The 21,174-nt window shown below is 34.5% G+C and overlaps 3 protein-coding genes across 6 annotated transcripts; 1 reads left to right on the top strand and 2 right to left on the bottom strand.

Moving 5' to 3' along the window:
• Window positions 1-97: 97 nt before the first annotated feature.
• On the bottom strand, window positions 98-3,054 carry LOC107920161 (protein CLMP1). Of its 2 annotated transcripts, none has more exons than XM_016849704.2 (2): window positions 2,828-3,054; window positions 98-2,708 (listed from the first exon to the last, which is right to left on the bottom strand). In XM_016849704.2, the coding sequence occupies exon 2, from the start codon at window positions 2,626-2,628 to the stop codon at window positions 325-327; it is 2,304 nt and encodes a 767-aa protein (XP_016705193.1). In that variant the 5' UTR covers window positions 2,629-2,708; window positions 2,828-3,054; the 3' UTR covers window positions 98-324. The 2 variants fall into 2 exon arrangements, with proteins under 2 accessions (XP_016705193.1, XP_016705194.1); XM_016849705.2 differs by having other exon boundaries at window positions 98-2,494; window positions 2,828-3,014.
• An 870-nt stretch (window positions 3,055-3,924) lies between these two features.
• LOC107920380 (RNA-binding protein pno1) lies at window positions 3,925-5,604 on the top strand. The gene is made up of 2 exons (XM_016850072.2): window positions 3,925-4,223; window positions 4,632-5,604. The coding sequence occupies exon 2, from the start codon at window positions 4,669-4,671 to the stop codon at window positions 5,338-5,340; it is 672 nt and encodes a 223-aa protein (XP_016705561.1). The 5' UTR covers window positions 3,925-4,223; window positions 4,632-4,668; the 3' UTR covers window positions 5,341-5,604.
• A 228-nt stretch (window positions 5,605-5,832) lies between these two features.
• Window positions 5,833-10,816, bottom strand: LOC107920379 (protein DNA-DAMAGE INDUCIBLE 1). 3 transcript variants are annotated; one of them, XM_041108977.1, is made up of 16 exons: window positions 9,848-9,910; window positions 9,684-9,750; window positions 9,492-9,524; window positions 9,116-9,243; window positions 8,760-8,991; window positions 8,506-8,571; window positions 8,259-8,321; window positions 8,124-8,168; window positions 7,810-7,871; window positions 7,504-7,597; window positions 7,235-7,327; window positions 7,070-7,139; window positions 6,873-6,943; window positions 6,704-6,758; window positions 6,270-6,295; window positions 5,833-6,140 (listed from the first exon to the last, which is right to left on the bottom strand). In XM_041108977.1, exons 2-16 carry the CDS (start codon window positions 9,747-9,749, stop codon window positions 6,012-6,014), a joined length of 1,233 nt encoding a protein of 410 aa, XP_040964911.1. In that variant the 5' UTR covers window position 9,750; window positions 9,848-9,910; the 3' UTR covers window positions 5,833-6,011. The 3 variants fall into 3 exon arrangements, with proteins under 3 accessions (XP_040964911.1, XP_040964910.1, XP_016705560.1); XM_041108976.1 differs by having other exon boundaries at window positions 9,684-9,768; window positions 9,848-9,885; XM_016850071.2 differs by having other exon boundaries at window positions 9,684-10,816.
• Between the last annotated feature and the right edge of the window lie 10,358 nt (window positions 10,817-21,174).

Below are 21,174 nucleotides of genomic sequence, written 5' to 3'. Positions count from 1 at the left end.
TAGTTCCTGTAATAGAATTGACTGCTTACTTTCTCAAATCTTAAAGTAATATTCACCAAGAAAAATTGAAAATGCTTTCAGTTAATGCCAAATTACATGAAATCAAATGAAGTAGTTTATTGCAAGGCTCAATGGTGTCCAAACAATATTCAAGGAAATGAAAAAAAGGGGTCAGAGTAAACATAACCTCGAAACCCAAAATCTTTCAAGTACAACACTCATCAATATAGGGACCCAATTGTTCATTTGCAAGTAGATGAGGAAAAATGCACTTTTCATTCAATAAAGCTATCACATGGATTATGGTAAATACCAATTTTGTATTTACTTGTCAGATATTTGATTCACATCTCCAACTACCTTCTTTTCATCACCTTCAACTGCATCTCCATTTGAGCAATGATTCTTCAAAACTGTAGAAATGTCAGCTTCAGATGCGCCGGCAAGCTTGAAGCGTTCAACGGCAGTATCGAGATTCTTTTTCCAACCATCCATTCCTAATTTGCATTCAACTTGGGATCGTTCGAAGAGCATGTTGCCCCAGAAAAGATGTATTTGTGATCTCATCACAGCTGCTTGTTCTGCTACTTCTTCGGCTGAAAGCTCACACTGATTACCTGTTCCTGGGAACTCATTTTCAGCACCGCTTCCCAGTTTCTTCTTTCTCTTCAACAACTCTTCCTTCTTGCTTGAATTTGGATCCTTCAACTCATTTACTCTCTGCTGCTCCAACTTCTCCCACATTTCTGTTGCGTCTTTCATCTTCTCCTCTGCACTGTTGAAAAGTTGAAGTGTTTCCGCAGGATCCCATGTTGAGAGGTCTATTTTCTTTGCAAGTGCAAAAGACCAATTAAGTTTAGCCATTTCAAATTGCTGCTGTCCCAATGCTAGCAACCCTTCATAAAAGTCCGGCTTGATCGAGAGTGCTTCAGTATACTTCTCTCTTGCCAAAGAATACTTTTCACGAACCCAATCGTACGCTGTTTGAAGTTTCTCTGACACTACCTCCTTCCCGGCAGACTCGTCTAAGGGAATCCGTTTCCTTGCAGCACACATATGAACATTTCCCCCATTAAAGAAAGCCAAAGCAGCCACCTCCTGGAACTTAGCAGCTGCTTTGTCAAAGAGGATTTGAGCGTCCTCACTTGTAACCGTCTCCTCAAGAGCCTCTGAACAGTGCTCCATTCCAAGCTCATGCAAATCAATATGAGCATCCGGGTCAATACCAACATGGGTGCGGAAAAGCTGAGCAAACTCAAAAAGCCAATCATCCATCTCCACTTCCTTGCACTCTGAATCTTCGGTAGCCCCAATTTTCCTCTTTGAAGCTTCTTTCTCTGTCTTTTCAATCTCCACATCAACACCTTCTGAAACAGAATCACCAAGAGACGAGTGCGACACACTTTCATCTGACTTAGCTCCCTGGCTCTCCAAAGGCTTCTCCTCCTCTTCTTCCGGTAGTGGAGGCTCTTGCTCTGGACTCACCTCAACAATGTGCAATCTCAATGTTCTGAATCCACTAGTTTTATCGGCTTCAGGCTCTATTGGAACAAGAGCATCTACAGAAGACTCGGCCAATCTGAGTTCTGTTGTGCAAGTAATAGTCACCAAATCTCCATCATTATCCTTATATTTGATCAAAACTGACTTGGATGAAGGAAAACGTTTGCTCACAATCTCTCTTAACACTTTGAAGCTGCAATTAACCGGCATTTGAGAAAGCCTAATGTCATGATCGTAAACAAGTTTCAATGGCCTCCATTGAATTGCAACCTCAGGAACCTGCCCACGCATAGAAGTGGAAAAAGACTTTTCTCTCAGGCCATCCTTATTCGGATTATCAGTTGCTTTTGAAGAACCACTCGAAGGCTTCAGCACGAGTTTTGGCAACTGGTTCTTGTTTTTGGAACCAGTTTCATGTGCTACATTCATTTGGTGCTTATCCAGCTTATTATTTGGTGATACAGCTGATCCTCGAGGAGGTGATGTCGATGTCTTCTTAGGCACTGGACGAGCAGGTAAGCAAGGCCCAAGGCCAGCAATTGGTGCACCACGAACAGCAGAAGCCCCAAGTGCAGCAGGAGAGGGCCGGCTCTGGAGGTCTTGCTGAGCCTCCAGACGAGGACCCAATGCAGTCCTTAATCTCCGGTCAATCTCCAAAGCATCCTTGTTATTGGGTTCAGCCCCCAAAAGAAGTTGCACGTCCTGCATAGCCATTTCATACTTTCCAACAGCCTCAAAGGCTCGAGCCCTTCGAAGAAGGGCTCGAACATAGAGAGGCTGAGCCTGGATTGCCATATTACACTCAGCAATAACAGCATCATAATCAATGGGTTTCATTTGCATCAAACAAGCAGCTCTATTGCTGTGAAAGACAGCTCGGTCAGGGTGGGTTTTGGGGATAAGCCTAAGAGCATTATCATAGAGTTGAAGAGCAGCCATATAGTCCTTGTTTTGATACTTGACATTGCCTTCTTCTTTGAGCTCATTGGCTCTTTTCAAAAACACAGAAGAGTCTAAGTCAACACCGCCATTAACATGTGAATTTTTATTACTAGAATTATTATCAACTGAAACCTGGTTTGCATTTAAACCACCCTTCTTTTTTCTACCTCCTGATTTCCCCATAAAATGACTAAAAAAATTCAAACTTTTTGATTCTCTCTTTTCTCTCAAACACAGCAGACTGAAGAAATTCAGTTCTTATTCTGATACAAAACAAAAGTAGAAATCCTTGTAAACTATGGTCGTGTGATAGAGAGAGAGAGAGAGAGAGAGAGAGAGAGAGAGAGAGAGAGAGAGGCAGAGTGAGGAAAATGGTACTTACAGAAAATACTTAATAAAGTGAAGAGCTTGCTGCTAGCTTTCTAGCTTTGATCATTGAATCAGGAAAGTGGGATTTGCTCATTCAAGTGCCTGAGAGTTGAGAAAGGGAAAATGGGGTTTTGATTAAGAGAAAAAACCGAAATGGGGGGTTTTGGGAGTGCAGAAACCCTAGTGGTATAAGATAGCCATAGTTGAGTCAGATATATCCACTTTAGGACAAATTAAGCCTGCAACCTTGGGCCTATACCCCAACTCTAATACAACCTGTGTATCTTACAAATATTTTTAGGTTAAACTATGTTATTAGTGTCAGTACTTTAATAAAATTTAAGATTTAATCCCTGTTAAAATTCAATTTTCCTTTTTTCTAAATTTAAAACTCATAATCTAATCATCTTCGTTTTTTATAGTTTCTATCAAAAAATTTCAATTTCACATCACATCATATGAAACAAATCTAATCAACGTGCTAAATTAAAATGCTAACAATGTTAATTATTGGACTAAGATTTTTAAATCATAAAATTACAATCACTTAATTTGTAACCCTTTAAGCATAGGAACTAAATCTTAAAATTTGTCGATATGTGGGGATTAACAACATATTTTAACTCATTTTTTAATGTTTTGTTTTAAAATTACAACTACACGCATAATAAAAAATTTTGGTAAAAAAACACATCTTCGGTCAATTTTAATTTTAATATTGAGTAAATTAGTACCTTTAAAACAATTTGAAGCAATTTAATCGTGTCATATTTGAAAGTGAACAACTAAAGATAATTAATCACAAAGTTAATGCTTGCCATTAAATATGATTAGTATAATAATAAATTTAGTACTCAATATTTATATATTTAATGTAAATATTGATAGAATGTGTAAATGTTGGCAGTTAAATTTATTAAATCAAAGACTAAAATGAGAAAATGTGTAAATTTAGAGAACTAAATTCATTATTAAATCTCTAGAATGGATGAAAAATATTGATATTGTAATTGCCTTCCATTAAATGCTCACAAGATTAAATTACTATAATTGCACCATAGAAGTCCTTTTTTCCAATAATATTAGATCACAATAACTAAAAGATGGCTTGATTTGTAGCCCACAGTTCATGAGGATGCGTGCAGTCTGCTTAAAAGCCAAAGTCCAAAGCACAATTTGGAGAACACAGTCAGAGGGTTTTAGGTTTTAAGGGTCCTCTCTGCCTTTCTGATTGACGCTACTCGTCTCCATCTCTGCTTCGACTTAGGCTCATTTTGAGGCTTCTCTCGTTTTAAAAATAGAAACAACTTCAAACTGTGCCTAACCGCCTTTGTTCGCTCTTTGACGACGAAATTACCCTTTGAGTATCCACTCCAGCCACCATCCGTTTCTTCCAACTTCTTCTCCAGGTCACTTCAACCTTTTACTTTTCCTTTTCCTTCTCTTCAACTCTTATCACTCTGAATTCATGTATATAAGATCCGTGTTTCCAGAAGTTCTCTTTTTTTTTTTTTTTGGGTTCTATGCAAAATTTGTTCTATTGGGTACTACTGTTTGTGATGAATATGTCTTGAATTATGCCTTTTTTTTTTGTTGTTATTTAAGTTGGGGTTGGTTAGTTTAGCTTTGGGGATTACTCGTTTATGTTATTGATTGATTCTGACATATTCAAGTAAGAAAATTTGATCCCATTGAACATAAATCTTAGAAATGTAATGCTGTTTTTATGTCTAGTATAATTTCTTCATGTTGGGAATTTTTCAGTTTTTGCACTTCAATCATAACTTGGAATTTGTTGTAATTTTGCCTTCATTCAGGCTTCAAGTAGATTGATTGTATTGAAATAGCAGAAAGATGTCTGCTGAAGCACCCACCAGCATGGAGACTGAAACAGTGGCTTCTGAAACAAAACTTGAATCCAATACATTGCCCCCAAAGCCGAAATTCGAGCCTCTGAAAGCTCACGAGATGTCCGATGGTCGAATCCAGTTTCGTAAGGTCTCGGTTCCACCGCATAGGTATTCACCTCTGAAGAAATACTGGATGGATATCTATACACCAATTTATGAACAGATGAATATTGATATCCGTATGAACCTCAAAGCTCGGAAAGTTGAACTGAAAACTAGATCCGATACACCTGATGTTAGTAACCTACAGAAGTGTGCCGACTTTGTCCAGGCTTTCATGTTGGGTTTCGATGTCCCAGACGCCATTGCTCTTTTGAGGTTGGATGAGCTATATGTTGAGTCCTTTGAAATCAAGGATGTAAAGACACTCAGAGGAGAGCACTTGTCTCGTGCCATTGGAAGACTGTCTGGGAAAGGTGGTAAAACGAAGTTTGCTATCGAGAATGCTACAAAGACTCGGATCGTCATCGCTGACACCAAGATTCATATACTGGGATCTTTTGCTAACATCAAGATTGCCAGGGATTCTCTTTGCAGCCTCATATTAGGTTCCCCTGCTGGGAAAGTCTATTCAAAACTTAGACAAGTTACAGCCAGATTGGCAGAAAGGTTTTGACTGTTCTTTGTAATTTGATTGGAGTTTTGTTATTGAATTATGGATTTTTAACTGTCATCCTCGGGGGGTAAATGAAAAAGAAAGATAAACAGGATATGGTATTTGTTGGGAGTATTACATGTGAAATTTTGACAGCGAGGGATTTAGTGAATTTTCTGGAAACCATCCTACGAGGTTTCTTTTACGAGTTTTTCAATGATATTTACTTCAATGATGGTGTTTAAATTTGCATTTCAATGAAAATATCTGCTTTGTTTTGGTGAATTTACACCTCTATGCAAACACCACCATCCTACGAGGTTTCTTTTACGAGTTTTTCAATGATATTTACTTCAATGACGGTGTTTAAATTTGCATTTCAATGAAAATATCTGCTTTGTTTTGGTGAATTTACACCTCTATGCAAACACCACCATAACTGCTGCATGAAATTTCAGCTACATGATGAATCTGCAGTTTAAACTAAAAACAAGGAAATTTCAACTAAGGAAATTAAAGAGTAATTTCAGCTTTCTTTTGAATTACAACACTTTGGCAATTGTGTATGAACAGTTCGAATGAAATAGATAATCAAAGTACATAAATTTCAATGCGTTAAAAGTTTGTAATTGGGTGACTGAAACCAGAACATTAGTTTCTAAAAAGAAAAGAAAGAAAATTGGAAGTAATTTTCAGCCTCCAAAGAGAATCCCAGCAGCTTGTTCTTCATTACCATCACATAATTTAAGAGCTTCTATCGCCATTTCTCTTGCAAACCCCAACTCAATAAGCTTTGCAACTTTGGCTTCAAATTCAGGTTTCTGCAGAATAACAACGAAAGTTTAGGAGCTGAACCAACCAAATTCCTTGGGTTATCGAATACAGCTTAAAGAAAATATTCTGCAAAGAAGCTAGCAAGGAGCTCAAAGAATTGTTTAGAGAAGACATACATGTGTTGCAACACCTCGTGCACCTCCTGGAGCAAAGAAGAAAAAACATCCAGAGATATTCAGAATCGTAATAAAAATCCCTTACAAATGACTTGCGTAAGGCCTCTTTCAAGAAACAAGAGCTCAACCGATGTTGCTAGGAATCACTCATTTTTCTTATGTGTTCCATGCATGTTCAAAAATGAGTACAAGAATATCACCCTCCAAGGACCCTCTAAAGACATGATAAAACTTGGAAAGAAATGACAAACCCATGTAGGGTACATACCCATTCTCAATACTCAAACCCTAGTACAAGTAATATAGGTCAAAACTAACTAATGCCGGAAATCAGAATATGTACTTAAAAGCCATATGCTTGCATTAAGATGAATTTCTGGAGTAAAAGCAACATGAAACATGCATGACAACATAGTGAGATGCCAATTACTAACCGGAAGACTGGCCTCCAGATGGCACATTAGCCTTCTTTGTTGTTCCAGTTGTCACCTGAAGGATCAGACAAAGTTCAGTGTGTGTTGTAGCAGATATATATAAATAAATATATATACATTTGTTTGTGTGTGTGTGTATGTGTTGTAGCAGATATGTAAAAGGACTTACAGCAGCTCCTGAGCTTGATGCTTGTTTTAAGTGCCTTTCTTCATCAAGGAAGCGAGAAGGGATGTCCTTTTCTGAGAAGATTAAATACTTGGTAAGAAATTCAATTGTGGAAAGTCATGAAAAGATTGACGTCAATGATTGCGTGATAATCTGGAAGCTTTGCAACACTTCCACAATATATTGATAAAGTCACCAACCTTGCAAAAATGGTACTGAAACTTCTCCTCCTCCAACCCTAAGAACATTATCCTTCAAGTCAATAATACACTGTACAAATGTGGCAGTAAGGTTTAGGCAGAGTTATGAATGTGAAGCACAAAAATGGAGGAATACGTCACAATATTAAAAAGAGATGAAGCTACCTGGTGTTTACGGAGCATATCCAATCCAAAGAGGAACTCCATATTGGGAGAGTCCAAAACCAAGAAGGAGCAAGGATAAAATATCTCCCCAATCTACAAGAGAAACCATGAAGTTGGATGCAACATTAAGCATAATGAGCAAGTAAAGAATTGTAATAAATGAGACATATGATGAGGATAACTTATCGGACAAATTTCATATAAAAGCAACCATAAAGGAAAAGAAGATTACGAAGTGTTTTATACTAGAAAAACAATAGACATACTACCTTGATTGGAGCAACATGAATTCGTCCTAGTATCTCGGATTGGCCAACTCCATGAGCAATACCTTTATACCTTTGATCCATAAGCCTCAGCAATCTGGAGGAAACAATACCAAAACAGCAAGACTAGTATCAACAAAATTTCCCTTTTCAAGAAGCCAGACACAATGTAAATTGCAAGCCCCCACACCTTCTCCATGTAAGGAGGGACGGGAATATTTCAATGACTAATGCAATTAAGCTACGATGACTTCTATAGCAGAAGGAACTTTCTAGATATCAAAAAGGCAAAACGTTAGTAGTACATACCCACATCGCTCAGCACAGCTTTTAGAAATAATTGTTGACTGGGCACCACTATCAACAAATGCCTAAAAACAAATTATAAAGTAAAAAAAAAATTAGTATTCTCAGAATCCTGTATTCAAACATCAAGAGTATATACTAATACAATAATGCAGAATTTCAACTAGAAAATCAATAAACAACAGCAGCAGTGTTCCTTGGACGTGCACAAAAGAAAGGAAAAGTATCACAAAAGGTATGACGGAAGCCATATGCTACAATCTCATAATGGTGACCCTTGTGAAATATGTGTGTAAAGGACCTGCCATCGAATTTACCTTCAATGGGACACCATTAACCTCCATGTCCACGTACAGCATAACCTGATTAGTACGACAAGAAGATTACATTCTAAAGGGGAAAAATAATAAATTTAAATGGGTATACTTCGCAAGGAAAGCAAGCCTACATACCACCCTTGCAAAGCCTTCAGGATTATATTCTAAGGCAGCAGCCCAGTTCTCATCAATCCCTTTCTGCATCACAATATTGTAAAAGGTCAAATAGCCAAAAGATCATATTGTCCAGGAAAAGGAAATCGAGTGCTAAGTACGGAGATACCACAATCCTTTGTCAAACTGTAAATTAATATATGAACACATTTCAAAAGCAAATAAGATACAATTAAGTTAGATTGATCGAATGTTGAGGAAAACTAACCTGCCGAATGGCAGCCTCAATTTTCTTTTGTGCTTCAACATCAAAAGGATCAGCTTGAAGAAGAGCCTATGGGGCAAGATTAAGTAAATGTGCATCAATCAAAGAGATGATCAAGAAAAAACAATTTTATCATAAATATGATCATGCTGTTCTAGTATTTTATAAGTTTTCTCAATAATTTTATCAAATCATGATACATTCACCACTGATTCACAACCAACTAAAGGCATAGACAACTAATATAAGCTACTCACAAGCTCCTCCTCCTCTTGCCGTCGCAAGTCAGATCTTCGTTGATGACGAGCTCGGAGAATCTCCTGCAGTTTGTTGAGATCGTTTCCGACAACGGCTTGAGCAAGCTCAGGATCGGTCTGAAATAATTGTCCAATTAGATTAGAATCCTGTCGAATCTGTTGTTGGAAAGCTGCAGGATTCACGGCAGATCCATCAGGATTCAAGTTCAAGTCATTCCTAGATGCACTGCCACTGCATTGACAGTACACATCCATGTTAAAATCTCATAACAAGCATCCAAGTCAGGTCAGTGATATTTCAACAGATGAGATTAAAAAGTGTCAACGTCAAAAAGCAAGATAAGAAAACTACTTGCCTTGAAGCAACACCAGAGACCATCATGACTAGGTCATCATCCTTAACACCCAAAGCACTCAATTTCTCAGAGTTGTTCATTTCCCTTCCATTAAACAACAGTTGCTGCTGCTGCAATGGCACCATAGTCTGCCCATAAACAAGCTCTAACCTATTAGCATAAACTTCGATCCACCTCCAACACTCAAAACTTCTGTTGGGGAAGGAAGGGATAAAAATTGTATCTTTTATCAACTAACGTAAGCTAATGAATCTCAATAATCAACTTTCAAGAACCCCAAAACTAAAGAAAGACAATGGTCTCAGTTAACCCCCAAAAGGATTAAATAATTTAAAAAGGAAACATAAAGAAAAAAAAAAGGGTAATAATCTCTTACCTCAACTTCAAGCAAAGCTTTCAAATTTTCAACCTATTAGAAACAAAGGAAAATACCAAAATCAGCAAAATAAGTATAAAGATTGAGGAAAAAGGGGTAGCTTTCAAAACAAATTCAATCTAATAAAACAAGTAAAAAAAAATCAGCAAAAAGGAGTAAAGAACTAAAAGAAGGGATTAAAGGGTGCTTAACAGTTTCATGAGGATCAACATCCAAGCTAAGGATCTGTTCATCTGCAGTCATTACAGTAATTCTCATCCTGGCAGAAGCTTTAGATCTTTGATTTAATGAAAGTTTTGGGGTTAACAAATAATTAGTAATATATAAATATAAGAAAAGAAAGGACTTTAATTTACCTTTGTTTCAATTTACTTTATATTGGATGTTGTTTCTTACGACAGAGTTTCAGTTCCCTTCGCTCTTTTAACTTCTTGTCGAAGTAGGTGCAAGTGATTGTCCACAATGGGGACTAGAGTTAACCGCTTACGTGTCATACTTTTATTGGTAGTCTTTGTTGTATGATATTACCACTATACTTTTCTTTTAGATAAGTATATCAATATTGATTTTGGTCTATGATACTAAATTTAAAATCTTTTATATGCAGATATTTTTAAGTTTTTCTAAATATATTTTATAATTTTTAGAATTATAATTAAAATGATAAATTTTACATTAAACTTTTGTTATTCACTTAGGGACAAGAGTGGTTAAAATATTTAATTTTAAAAAGTCAACTAATTAAACTGAAAATATTAATAGTGGGGACTAAAATAGAATAAATTAAATCGTTAGGTGACTATTAAAATTAAAAAAATTATATTTTTACTATTATAAAAATATACAAATTAATTTGAGAAAGGAAAACAATTTTGCTGACTCCGCTATCGATTGGATCAGGGGTCTATCCTCCTTCGACTTCTGAAATAATTAAATTGAGTGTTTCAGCAAAGAGGCCACCTTAAAGAAATCACGTCTTTAAATTGAAGAGCATCACTCAAGAATCTAAATGTAAACACATCATAATATTCATAAATCCCAAGAAAGAAACAATCCAAACTGGGAAAAAAATGAGATTTAAAAACCAAAAAAATGGGAGGGAAGAAATTAGAATTGAAGTGGAGCTCCATAACCCAAGACAGGCCTTCCATAAGGAAAGAATAAAGGATCACAGGGATAAAAATCAATCTCATCGTGCGTTGAATTTTTTATCTTCTCTATCCCTTTCTTGAAAACACCAAAACCAAACAAAGTACCGATCACAATCACTATAATTACCAAATATGTGCAGCACATACATATTCTCCCAAAACACATCTTTTTTTTCTTCTTTTATTTACAGGGAAACTTTTTGGTTTTTAACAGGAAGAGAGACGTGAAAAGGGGAGTGGGAAATGGAGGTTTTTGGATCTGAGAAAAACGTGGAGTGATATGTTTGTGACTTTGGTTATAAACATGTGGACTGGGCTTTAAGACATTTTTAACACTCCAAATTTGCAATAGGTTTAGTGTTTCTTTTCAATCATCAACAATGGGTATAGCATAAGAAACAAATATCTTGCTCCACAAACCCTGTCTTTAGTCCACAAACATGCCCACTTGAATAGTAAAGGCTTTTGCAACCAAAATCCACCATCCATCAACCACTTCAAACAAGATCTAAAGAGGCATTACAATCGCATTTAACAAAATCAATAATGGGAAATTCCCAAGAAGTAGCCGATCCAGACTTGGGGAAATAGTTTCTATTCGTAGCCATTGGCTCAAATAAGCACTAGTACTACTGAAAGACGGACTCTCCATAAATGTCAACAAAGAGGAGCTCCTGTCTCTATTCTTTGATGCTACCAAAATAGAAACTTGTTTATCTTTCTTGCTATCTGAACCAAACTTATTGTCGAGTTTGTCTTTACTCAACAAATGACCCTTCACATCCTCAAACAAGAGTTTGTCTCTGTCATAAATTAGGGTCTCCTTGAAAGACTTATATGAAGAGGGTAAAGAACACAATAATAGCATAGCATGATCTTTATCGTCAATCTTAACCTCAACATTCTTTAAATCATTCAAAAAAAGTAATAAATTGACTAATGTGATCTCTAAGAAGCTCACATTCGTTTATGCGAAACGTAAATAAACATTGTTTCAACACTAAACGGTTAGCTAGAGACTTAGTCGCATAAAGAGTTTCTAACCTTTTCCAAGGCGGATAAGGTTTTCTCCATCAATACTATAACACCCTTAACCTGTCTCTATCATCAGATTAGGGTTATAGAGCATTACTTAGCAATAAAAAAAACATTCAACATCAAAACATCTAAATAAAATAATTTAGCACTAAATGAATAAATCACATTAAAAACCTAACAAACATATGCATCTGGGCCCTAAATCGAGCCTTCAAGGCCCTAAAAATGGTTTAGAAGCAATTCGAGACTAATTTGAAACAAATCAGAAGACTTGAGAAAAAGTTGTAAAATTTGAAAATAGGGGTCACACGGCCATCTGACAGCCCAGGCCATATAACAATCGAATAAAGGGACACACGGCCGTGTCTCAGCCCGTGTCTCAACCCGTGTAGCTCACTGAGTTGGGTCACACAACCGTGTCATAGGCCATGTGCCAAACCGTGTAACTCTCTGACTTGTGACACACGACCATGTCGCAGGCCGTGTGCTAGGCCATGTAACACACTAACTTAATACACTAAGAATTTACAAGTGACACACGGCAGTATAGCCAGGCCATGTGTGTCACACGGCCATGTGACAGCCCTTATCCCAAGCCATGTGATCCATAATTTAACCCTAAAAACTAGCCATTTCAAGGCCAAAACACACCTAATTAACCATCCCATTTGTGTACACTTTCAATAGACATAAACATCATTCAAACACTTATAAACATACTATTTCAAACAACCTAATTCATCTAACCAATATTCCATTCAAAGGCACCACATTTATACCAAAACATCATTAACCAAAACTATGCAATATAGCCATATTTCAAGCATAGAGCCTAATTCCTTTAACTACTAAATAACATCACAAATAACCATTTACATATCATCACAATCATACCAATAAGGATCATATATTTCAAGTACCTAAAAGTGGCCAAAATGACCAAACTTGTCAAAGCTCCCAAGTTCATCAAACCAAACATAAAACTTTACAAGCATATACATACTAAATCAAACATTAACATATTCATGAACTACCATTACACAAAGTCCTATACAAGCCATTTATAACATTGGCCAAAATACTCAAAAACTACTGAAATGGTTGCTGGATAGTGTGATAGATCTCTGTCAATCTTCCAATCAATCGAGCTTCCTATAATCTATGAAACAAAAGAAAATAACTACGTAAGCAACTAGTGCTTAGTAAGCTCATATAAGCTCAGACATAACTTACCATTTCTTTAACACATTTTATAGAATAAACATAATATCATTACCAAGATCGTAAGTTTAGTAAAATCTTATACAAGTACCATCAAACTCACAAGTTAGTAAGTTCATCCATGGTACATATGAGTTCAATCATATCAAAAGTGGATATCATATACACATCGTTTAACTCATTAACCTTTTCATAAGATCATGAACTATTTTAATTGTATACATACTATGCGATTTCCTTTACTTACCCGTTGAACCATCTAGAGTTGCATCGAATAATCGGGAATGCTCACACATAGTGTGCCTTTCCATATAACCGTAACCTTTCCTTTTTAATAGTGCTCACACGAGCTGTGGGTCAGAATGTTAGCTACACGATGATGCTCACACGAGCTGTAGAGAATCCGCAACAAATGCAGGACCTCAACCATTGGTAGGACATTCAAGACCAGCACCCAAAACATGAAATTCATAATTACATGTCATTCGTATCCTAAGAATTCTTAAGGTTCAAACGGGATTATTTATTCGTAAATTACTCAAAGCATCGATACAATATATTCAAGGCCATTTATAACTAACACAATATAACAAGTAATCAATTTAACTAACATTAATACGATTATAATTCATATGAACTTACCTCAATAACTATGGTTGTAGAATTAGAGTTGGAAACTAATCTAAAGCTTTCCCTTTTACTCGATTTAAATCCGATTGTTGTTTATCTTGATCAAAATAGATAATTTCATTCAATTAAGTACTTCAAGTATCCAATTCAATCAATAATTCATATTTATGTAAAATTATAAAATTACCCATAATATTTTAACTTTTCACAATTTAGTCCTTAAGCTCATAACTTAAAATTTAACCAATTTAAACTAAACCCATGTTAACCAATTCTACTAGGGACCTTGAGACAACCCATAATTACCAAAATTTCACAATAAAACCCATGAATTTACACTTTCAACAATTTAATCCCTATTTCAAAATTCATCAAAAATTACTTAACAAAACAAGTTTGTTTAACAAACAAGATTAATAATCTATCAAATAACTTTAAAACATATTCAAAAGCAACCATGGAATGCCCTTCAACCTTTAACAATTTTGCAAATTAACCCCCGGGCTAGCTAGATTAAGTTAATACGAACTCAAAAACATAAAAATCATTAAAAATAAATCACAAAATCTTGCCATGAAATGAATTAAAACCTAGCCGAACTTCAAGCTTCTGCTTTCATGGAGATTTTGGTTGAAACAAAAATAAAAGAAAGAATATGATAGTATTTTGTTATTTGTTTTGTATTTATTTAACTAATTACTAATTTACCTTACTAATTTAACTTTAAATTTCACTATAAACTTGTCCATTATTGTCCATTAACAATATGTATGGCATATTCACCAAATAAGTCCATTGATTTAAAATTTCATAACCATTTGACCCTTTTAACTAATAGAAACCCACTTTTTTAACTTTTATGATTTAGTCATTTTTACCTAATTAACCAATTAAACTTCAAAATTTCTTAACGAAACTTTAATATAACCCTAATATAATCCGATAGACATTAAATAAATATTAAAATAATAACTCACTCGTCGAAATTATGGTCTCGAAATAATTATTTCCAACACCACTAAAATTGGGCTATTACAAATTCCTCCTGCAATACCCTATTCGTAAGGCACAACTGGATTGCAGACAGAGCCTTTTCATCAAGCTCTTCCCATCCTGTCTAATCTAGATTCTCAGGCTTTTTCTTAGTAACAACCTGTTTCAGGCCGGTCTAAACTAGAATTGTCATCATCTAAACTTGCCATAGATTGAAATTTGTGATACCATCGAACTTCTCAATGTCAAACATTGTTGCTACCATCTCTGAACGGGTTGATTTACGAAAAATTGAACAAGCTCTAATACCACTTGTTGGGGATCGACCCGGTTAATCAACGAATAAGTTAAAATAGCGGCAGAAATTGAGAAATTGAACACACAAATTTAACGTGAAAAAACTCATCCAAAGAGGATAAAAAACCACGGGTAAAGGTAATTTTGCTATAATGACAAAAGAATGAATAGTACAAAAGATGGAGATAAAACTAAACTTTGAAACCTAAAAATAAAGAACCCTCAAAACATAAACACAAAATTCTCCAAAAGTGTTATAAGTTTTAATCTTTTAATGGATGTTTTTCTAATGTTGTAAAAGAGCTTATTTATAGGCTAAACTTGTAGGTCAAATAAATTATGCTAATAAATACTAAATCTTCTAAAATAAAATATATTTTATTTAACTTGACTTGCAAGCAATCTCTTATTTTATTTAACAGGAATTTAAGTCACACAACTCTAATAAAAATCTCTTAAAATTCTTAATACATTAACCTTGCCTTTAAGCTAATGCATTGTTGAGGGAGGCCAACTTCGTTAAAAAAGTCTGTGGAGTGTTCTTTGCTGAAAGATGGCATACCCTTAAATAGAAGTAAAATTTATTTATTTTTACGAAAGAAGTCAAATATACTTAATTTTATAGCACTTCAGAATATAATTTAATTTTCATTATTTGTAACTAAAAGCAGTGAAAAAAAAACATAGAGCAAATATATAAATTAGCAAGGAGGGTAAAATTATCCTTTACTTAAAATTTGCTTAGTAAAAAAAATCTCAATGGGGTTTATGAAATTTTCTTCAAACTCGAAGGAGACAACTATAAGTAGGGATTTATGAAATTTTCTTCAAACATGATGGAGGTAAGTAAGGATTCTTAAAACTATAAGGCTAGGTGTAGTTTACGCTAAACTTAAAAGGGAAACTATCTTTTACCTAAAATTTTACTAAAAAACAACTTACCTTATGCCCAAACACAATTTTTTTAATCATTCATAAAACCAGAGTAAAACTTGATAGGTCTTGATTTTAGTGGGTAACTATCTTTTTTTGTCCAATTATTAGGAATGAAAGAGGATATTTGTTCAAGTACATTTAAGTTTATTGCTAGACAAGCAAATACCAAGGGAGTCTTTAAACATCAAAGCCATTGTTGCTGGATGAGAGAATATGAATGCCAAAAAGTCAGAAGTGAAGGTAGATGCACCTAATGACAACATGTAACGCCTTCAAAGGGAGACCATGCTACAACAACTAAAAAAACATCATCAATCGCCATGAAGAAAGATGGAGCCAATGATGGAGGAGGAATCTATGACCATCAAAGTAGCCTCAACCACCAATCGAATGGGTTTGTGTGGTGAATCCCGACCTCTAATGGACTAAGGATCAAAGTGACAATGATCACATCAATCACAAGGTCAATGCTACTAAAAAGAAATCACTAGGGCTAAAGTTGACACCACGAGTAGAAAGGTGAAACCCCATAAGGCAAGCTTTTCTAAAACACCCCTTGCTAGGGTTAAGCCGATAACTTAAGTAATAGGTGTCACATTTTTAACACTAAACCACTCACTTTATCTATACCTTTCAGTTCAACTTTATTAAAATCTTTAAAGCATTTTGGACTATTTATGAACATCCCTTACAATTCAATTTCGATCTGTGTCTATTAGAGACCTTTTTTGGTTAAAATAAGGCAAATTAAGGGTTTAGGTAGAGGTACCAGTGCCTACATGCTAGGTATCAATACCTTTACTATTTTACTGTAGATTTTAACATTTTGAATTTTAGATACCGATACTTGTATCAAAGGTATTGCACCATTAGTGCAGGGGAGCCCAAAAATAAGTCAAAACATCACTAAAACATGTCTAAACAACCTCTAATCATCCCTAAACTTTTTCTAACATGTTTAACCTCAAAATGTATTAGATTAACATTCAAAATACTATATTTTATTTTTCATTATCAAACACCGTGTAATTTCCAATAATTTCATTTAAGTACAATTTAAACATAACAAAAAAAAACACCTAATGTACATGCCATTTCTAAGTCCAAAATCATATACTAAATGAGTCTTGAAACTTTGAGAGTTGATGTGATCCTGTTGAAGAAGTACTCATCGAATCTTTTATATATTTTTTTTAGTTACTCGTTTAAAATAAATACATTAAGCTACGTGAATAGCTTAGTAAGTACTCAACCAAATTCAATCTTACCATTTATATATATACAATTTAAATAATTTTTTAATAACATTTAGTCAACACAATTTCTTTCACTAATATACTTAAACTTTTAATTCATTTTTCAGAATATAAAATCATTTAAATTAACTTTAAATTTTATAGTTTTTACTTTAACACATAACCACTAATCAAATTTCACATTTCACTTTTGCAGTCTTAAGTGAATCTCAACGGAGTTCAATAATTTCGATAAATTGTATAGATCTAAGCCAAACACGAACTCCCGGCCCATAACAGAACTCTGATAATGCGAAATCCAGAAAAAATATATAGGAACTCCAGTAAACAAATCACATAACCCAATACAAGTATCCTAATCTCCTCTGAACCCTTGTATCACCAACCCAATTCCCATTCAAACCCCTAGTCCCTCTCAACTCCAAAACCATTTCATTATCATGCATCATATTTCCTCTGAGTTCACTAAGACATTTATTCACATATCACTTTCATATAGCATAATTGATATATCACACATATATCACTTTGTATCATATTACTTATTCACATTAAATCACATAAACAAATTCACTACAATTTCATCACATATTCACTTTATTCATAATTCAGAAAAATGCAAACATAACATATATTCACAACATTTAGCACTTTAGATTTTAATTCACTATTATTAAGCACTTTACTTTCTCATAACACTTCACTTAAATATTTTATTTCACTATGTTAGCATACATAGTAACTTTTAAATATTTTACAATTTAGTCCTTAAATTCATTAAAATTCAATAATTATTATATCACTTTACACTTCATTACTATCACATAGCACTTAATTTAAGTATTTAATCACAATATTGGTTTCACATAATACCTTTTATATACTTTACTTTTAGTCCTTTCTATTGTAACATCGCTCACCTGAAATGAACCGATACATCTCAAGCAAGGGATGTCACATTTGGACACTAAGACTAAACTCCAACATCAATTTCAAAACTTTGTTTTAACATAAATAGACTCATTTGACGCTTTTGAAGTCATTGCTCAGTTTCTTTTAAAGTTTGGTTGCAAACGGGGACCGTTCGAGGCTTATTTGGGTCAAAACAAGGTAAACGGAGTCAATGTCATAACACTAAAAAATGGGTGTTGCAACATTAAAGACGAAATGCTCTAATGATATCTAATGTTGTGACACTGAAGGCATATTACTCTAGCTACATCCAATGTCATGACACTAAGGGAAGATTACCGAAAATATGCTTGAAGCATCCAAAACCAATTTTAAACTATCATCAATCATTCCATAACACTTCTAACATTGTAAAACATAAATCTCCATCAAAATATCATGCAATTAAATGTAATTTGTTTCAACTTATGTACATTGTACAGCTCAAATTTTTTGCCCGGTCCCAAAAAAAACCACCTAAGAGCCCAAACCAAATCAGACCCAAATACAACCCAACAGGCCCAATCTACCTAACCTAGCCCATTTGCAGAAAAGAAAAAAGAAAAACAGTAGCAACCCCTAGGTGCGCCGCACCTAGGGCCTTCAGCCACCTACCCTCTGTGCGTCGCTGCCACCACCTACTCTGCCACCGTACGGCCTCTTCACCCACTCCCAACTGCCCACCTACAAACAAGCAAAGAAAGTAGCAACAACAAACAAATAATAGAAAAATTGTAAAAGGTTATATAAAGCCATTCGAACATTGTAAAAGGGGGAAATCGGTTTTAAAAAACCGATCTTTGCATCTGTAAAAGGTCTTTTTTTTACAAACATTCAAGAAATAAAAAAAAACAAATGTTTTAAAGGTGATTTTCATTTTATTTTGTTATATCATTTTGTTATATTTTTTATTGTTTTGTTTATTTCGAAATATCGCATAAAATAAAAAAGGAATAAGCTTTTTTGTACCTTTTGGTCGCCACCGAAGCATTCAGGAGGCCGAGGAGAGTCATCGGAGAGAAAAAGGGAGACTTTTAGTCTCCCTGCCGCCGTGCACGGTGGCGCCGGTCAGCGGCGGCCGGTGCAGTGGCTCTCGACCGGATTTCTGGAGAGGGGAGAAGGAGGTTTGAGAGAAAAAGGGGAAGGGTTTTGAGTTTTTTTAGAAAGTGGCAGAAATGAATTTTTTTAAAAAAATTTGGGCTTAAATAGGCCCCAAAACGACGCCGTTTTGGGCAGACCACTCAGGCACCAAAACGATGTCGTTTTGGCTTGACCCAATTCGACCCGACCCGCTCCGCCAAGGATCCGCGTGTTTTTGTGGAAGGGTCTATTTGCGCTTTCAGCCCTTCCGCTTTTTAATTATTTTGCAATTAAGTTTCTTTTAGTTTTTTAATTTGACCTTGAAATTTCTTTCATATTTCAATCTGATCCACCTTGAAGCTGTGAGTTTTGGAGGGACGAGATTATTGCTCATTTGGTCCCTCATTGTTATTCGCGCATTGAATGGGGTCCTTCTCCTTTAATTTGTTTGTGATTTGTCCCCAAATTTTGTTTTTTTATTCAATTTAGCCCTCTGTTTATATCTTGGTTATTTTATTATTAAAACTAATAAGTTGTTATTATTATTATTATTATTATGATTATTATTATGATTATTATTAATATTATTATTATCTATGTCTTGTTAATTTCAAATTTTATTTTATATATATGCTTACATACATTTTTTTTATAATGTACATACACGCTCATAGATTTTTAATTTATATATATACATACCTTCTTGTATCTTACAATATATATACATACTTATACATACTTTTTATATTTTAAAAATCTATATTTTTCTTATGTATATTTTTCTATATTTTAACTTACATATACATTTTTTTATATTGTACAAATGTATTTATGCATATAATATATATATCTTTTATTTTTATATAGTTCTATTCATTTTCTTTGTTTATCTTTTTATTTACATTTTCATTGTTATTTTGAAAGAATGTATTGATTTTATTTGCTTATATGCATTGTATGTCATTGATTTGTTCTTTTCATCTAATTTATTTTCGTTGCTATTGCTCGTATTTTTATTACACCATCGTATCCAATATTGTTTCTGTGCATATTAACATCGAGTTTCATTTCTACCATTTCGAGTTAGATTAATTCGATGAATCATGATTTTTGAATAAACAAAATTTCGTGTTTAGATTTGAGAAAGACGTACTCTAACTTACTGAGTTTCGACTTTCACAATAAATCTAAAGACACGAATCTTTTCAAACTCAAGTTTTTAAACGATCTCGGGAATTAAGAAAAGATCGTGTCCTAACTTACTGGGCATGATCTCTTTTCTAAACTCGAGATAATTAAATGTCTTTTTAAATAAGTAAATTTTTCGGCATGTATTCTCATATCGGGAATTCGATACGTTGTGTCCTAACGCATTGGATATGACATGTCGTTTTCTCGAGATGAGGATTTTTTCTAAAAAATAATAAAGGCAATGTTTTGCGTTTGGAGATTCGAGAAAATGTGCCCTAATGTACTGGGTTTCGATTTTTCTCGTTCTATCAAATAGCCAAATATCCTTTTAAAATTTCGAAGTAAGGCAATGTTTTGCGTTTGGAAATTCGAGAAAATGTGCCCTAATGTGCTGGGTTTCGATTTCTTGTTTGACCAAATAGCCAAATATCCTCTTAAATCTTAATCCATGTCATTCAAGTGTTTTTAGGATCGTATTTTAAATCTCTCTAAAGTTTTCAGTTTTTCGACACTAAGACATTAAGTACTCAACTAGGTACCAATTTTGGGCGTATCGAGGGTGCTAATCCTTCCTCGTACGTAACCGACTCCCGAACCTGTTTTCTAAATTTCGTGGACCAAACTCGTTGTTTAATAAAATTAAATTGTTTATTAAAAACAACCATTTTTATGAGGTGATCCGATCACACTTTATAAAAAAGGATCGGTGACGACTCCCGTTTTCGTTTTCATTTTCAAAATCCAAGTCGACCCCGTTTTCATCAAAAAATTGGTGTCAACAGCTTGGCGACTCCGCTGGGGACAAACACGAGAGTCAAGCCACAAGTTGATTACTTTTTGTCTTTTTGTCAAAAATCAAAAACTTAGTTTAAATATACGATCCTTTCGTTGTATTTTTTTTATCTTTATTACGATCTTCATCATTGTGATTTATAATCG

The sequence above is a fragment of the Gossypium hirsutum genome, chromosome D13 (genome assembly GCF_007990345.1).
Source record: "Gossypium hirsutum isolate 1008001.06 chromosome D13, Gossypium_hirsutum_v2.1, whole genome shotgun sequence".
Taxonomy (NCBI): Eukaryota; Viridiplantae; Streptophyta; class Magnoliopsida; order Malvales; family Malvaceae; genus Gossypium; species Gossypium hirsutum.
This window is presented reverse-complemented; position numbering and strand designations above follow the sequence as displayed.

Excerpts from the sequence above, each read along its gene's own strand:
- LOC107920161 (XM_016849704.2), bottom strand. The coding sequence starts at position 2,628 with ATGGGGAAATCAGGAGGTAGAAAAAAGAAGGGTGGTTTAAATGCAAAC.
- LOC107920380 (XM_016850072.2), top strand. The coding sequence starts at position 4,669 with ATGTCTGCTGAAGCACCCACCAGCATGGAGACTGAAACAGTGGCTTCT.
- LOC107920379 (XM_016850071.2), bottom strand. The coding sequence starts at position 9,749 with ATGAGAATTACTGTAATGACTGCAGATGAACAGATCCTTAGCTTGGAT. Across the intron at positions 9,525-9,683 it reads ATGTTGATCCTCATGAAACT|GTTGAAAATTTGAAAGCTTT; the intron begins GTTAAGCACCCT and ends TGTTTCTAATAG. Across the intron at positions 7,140-7,234 it reads ATATGCTCCGTAAACACCAG|TGTATTATTGACTTGAAGGA; the intron begins GTAGCTTCATCT and ends ACATTTGTACAG.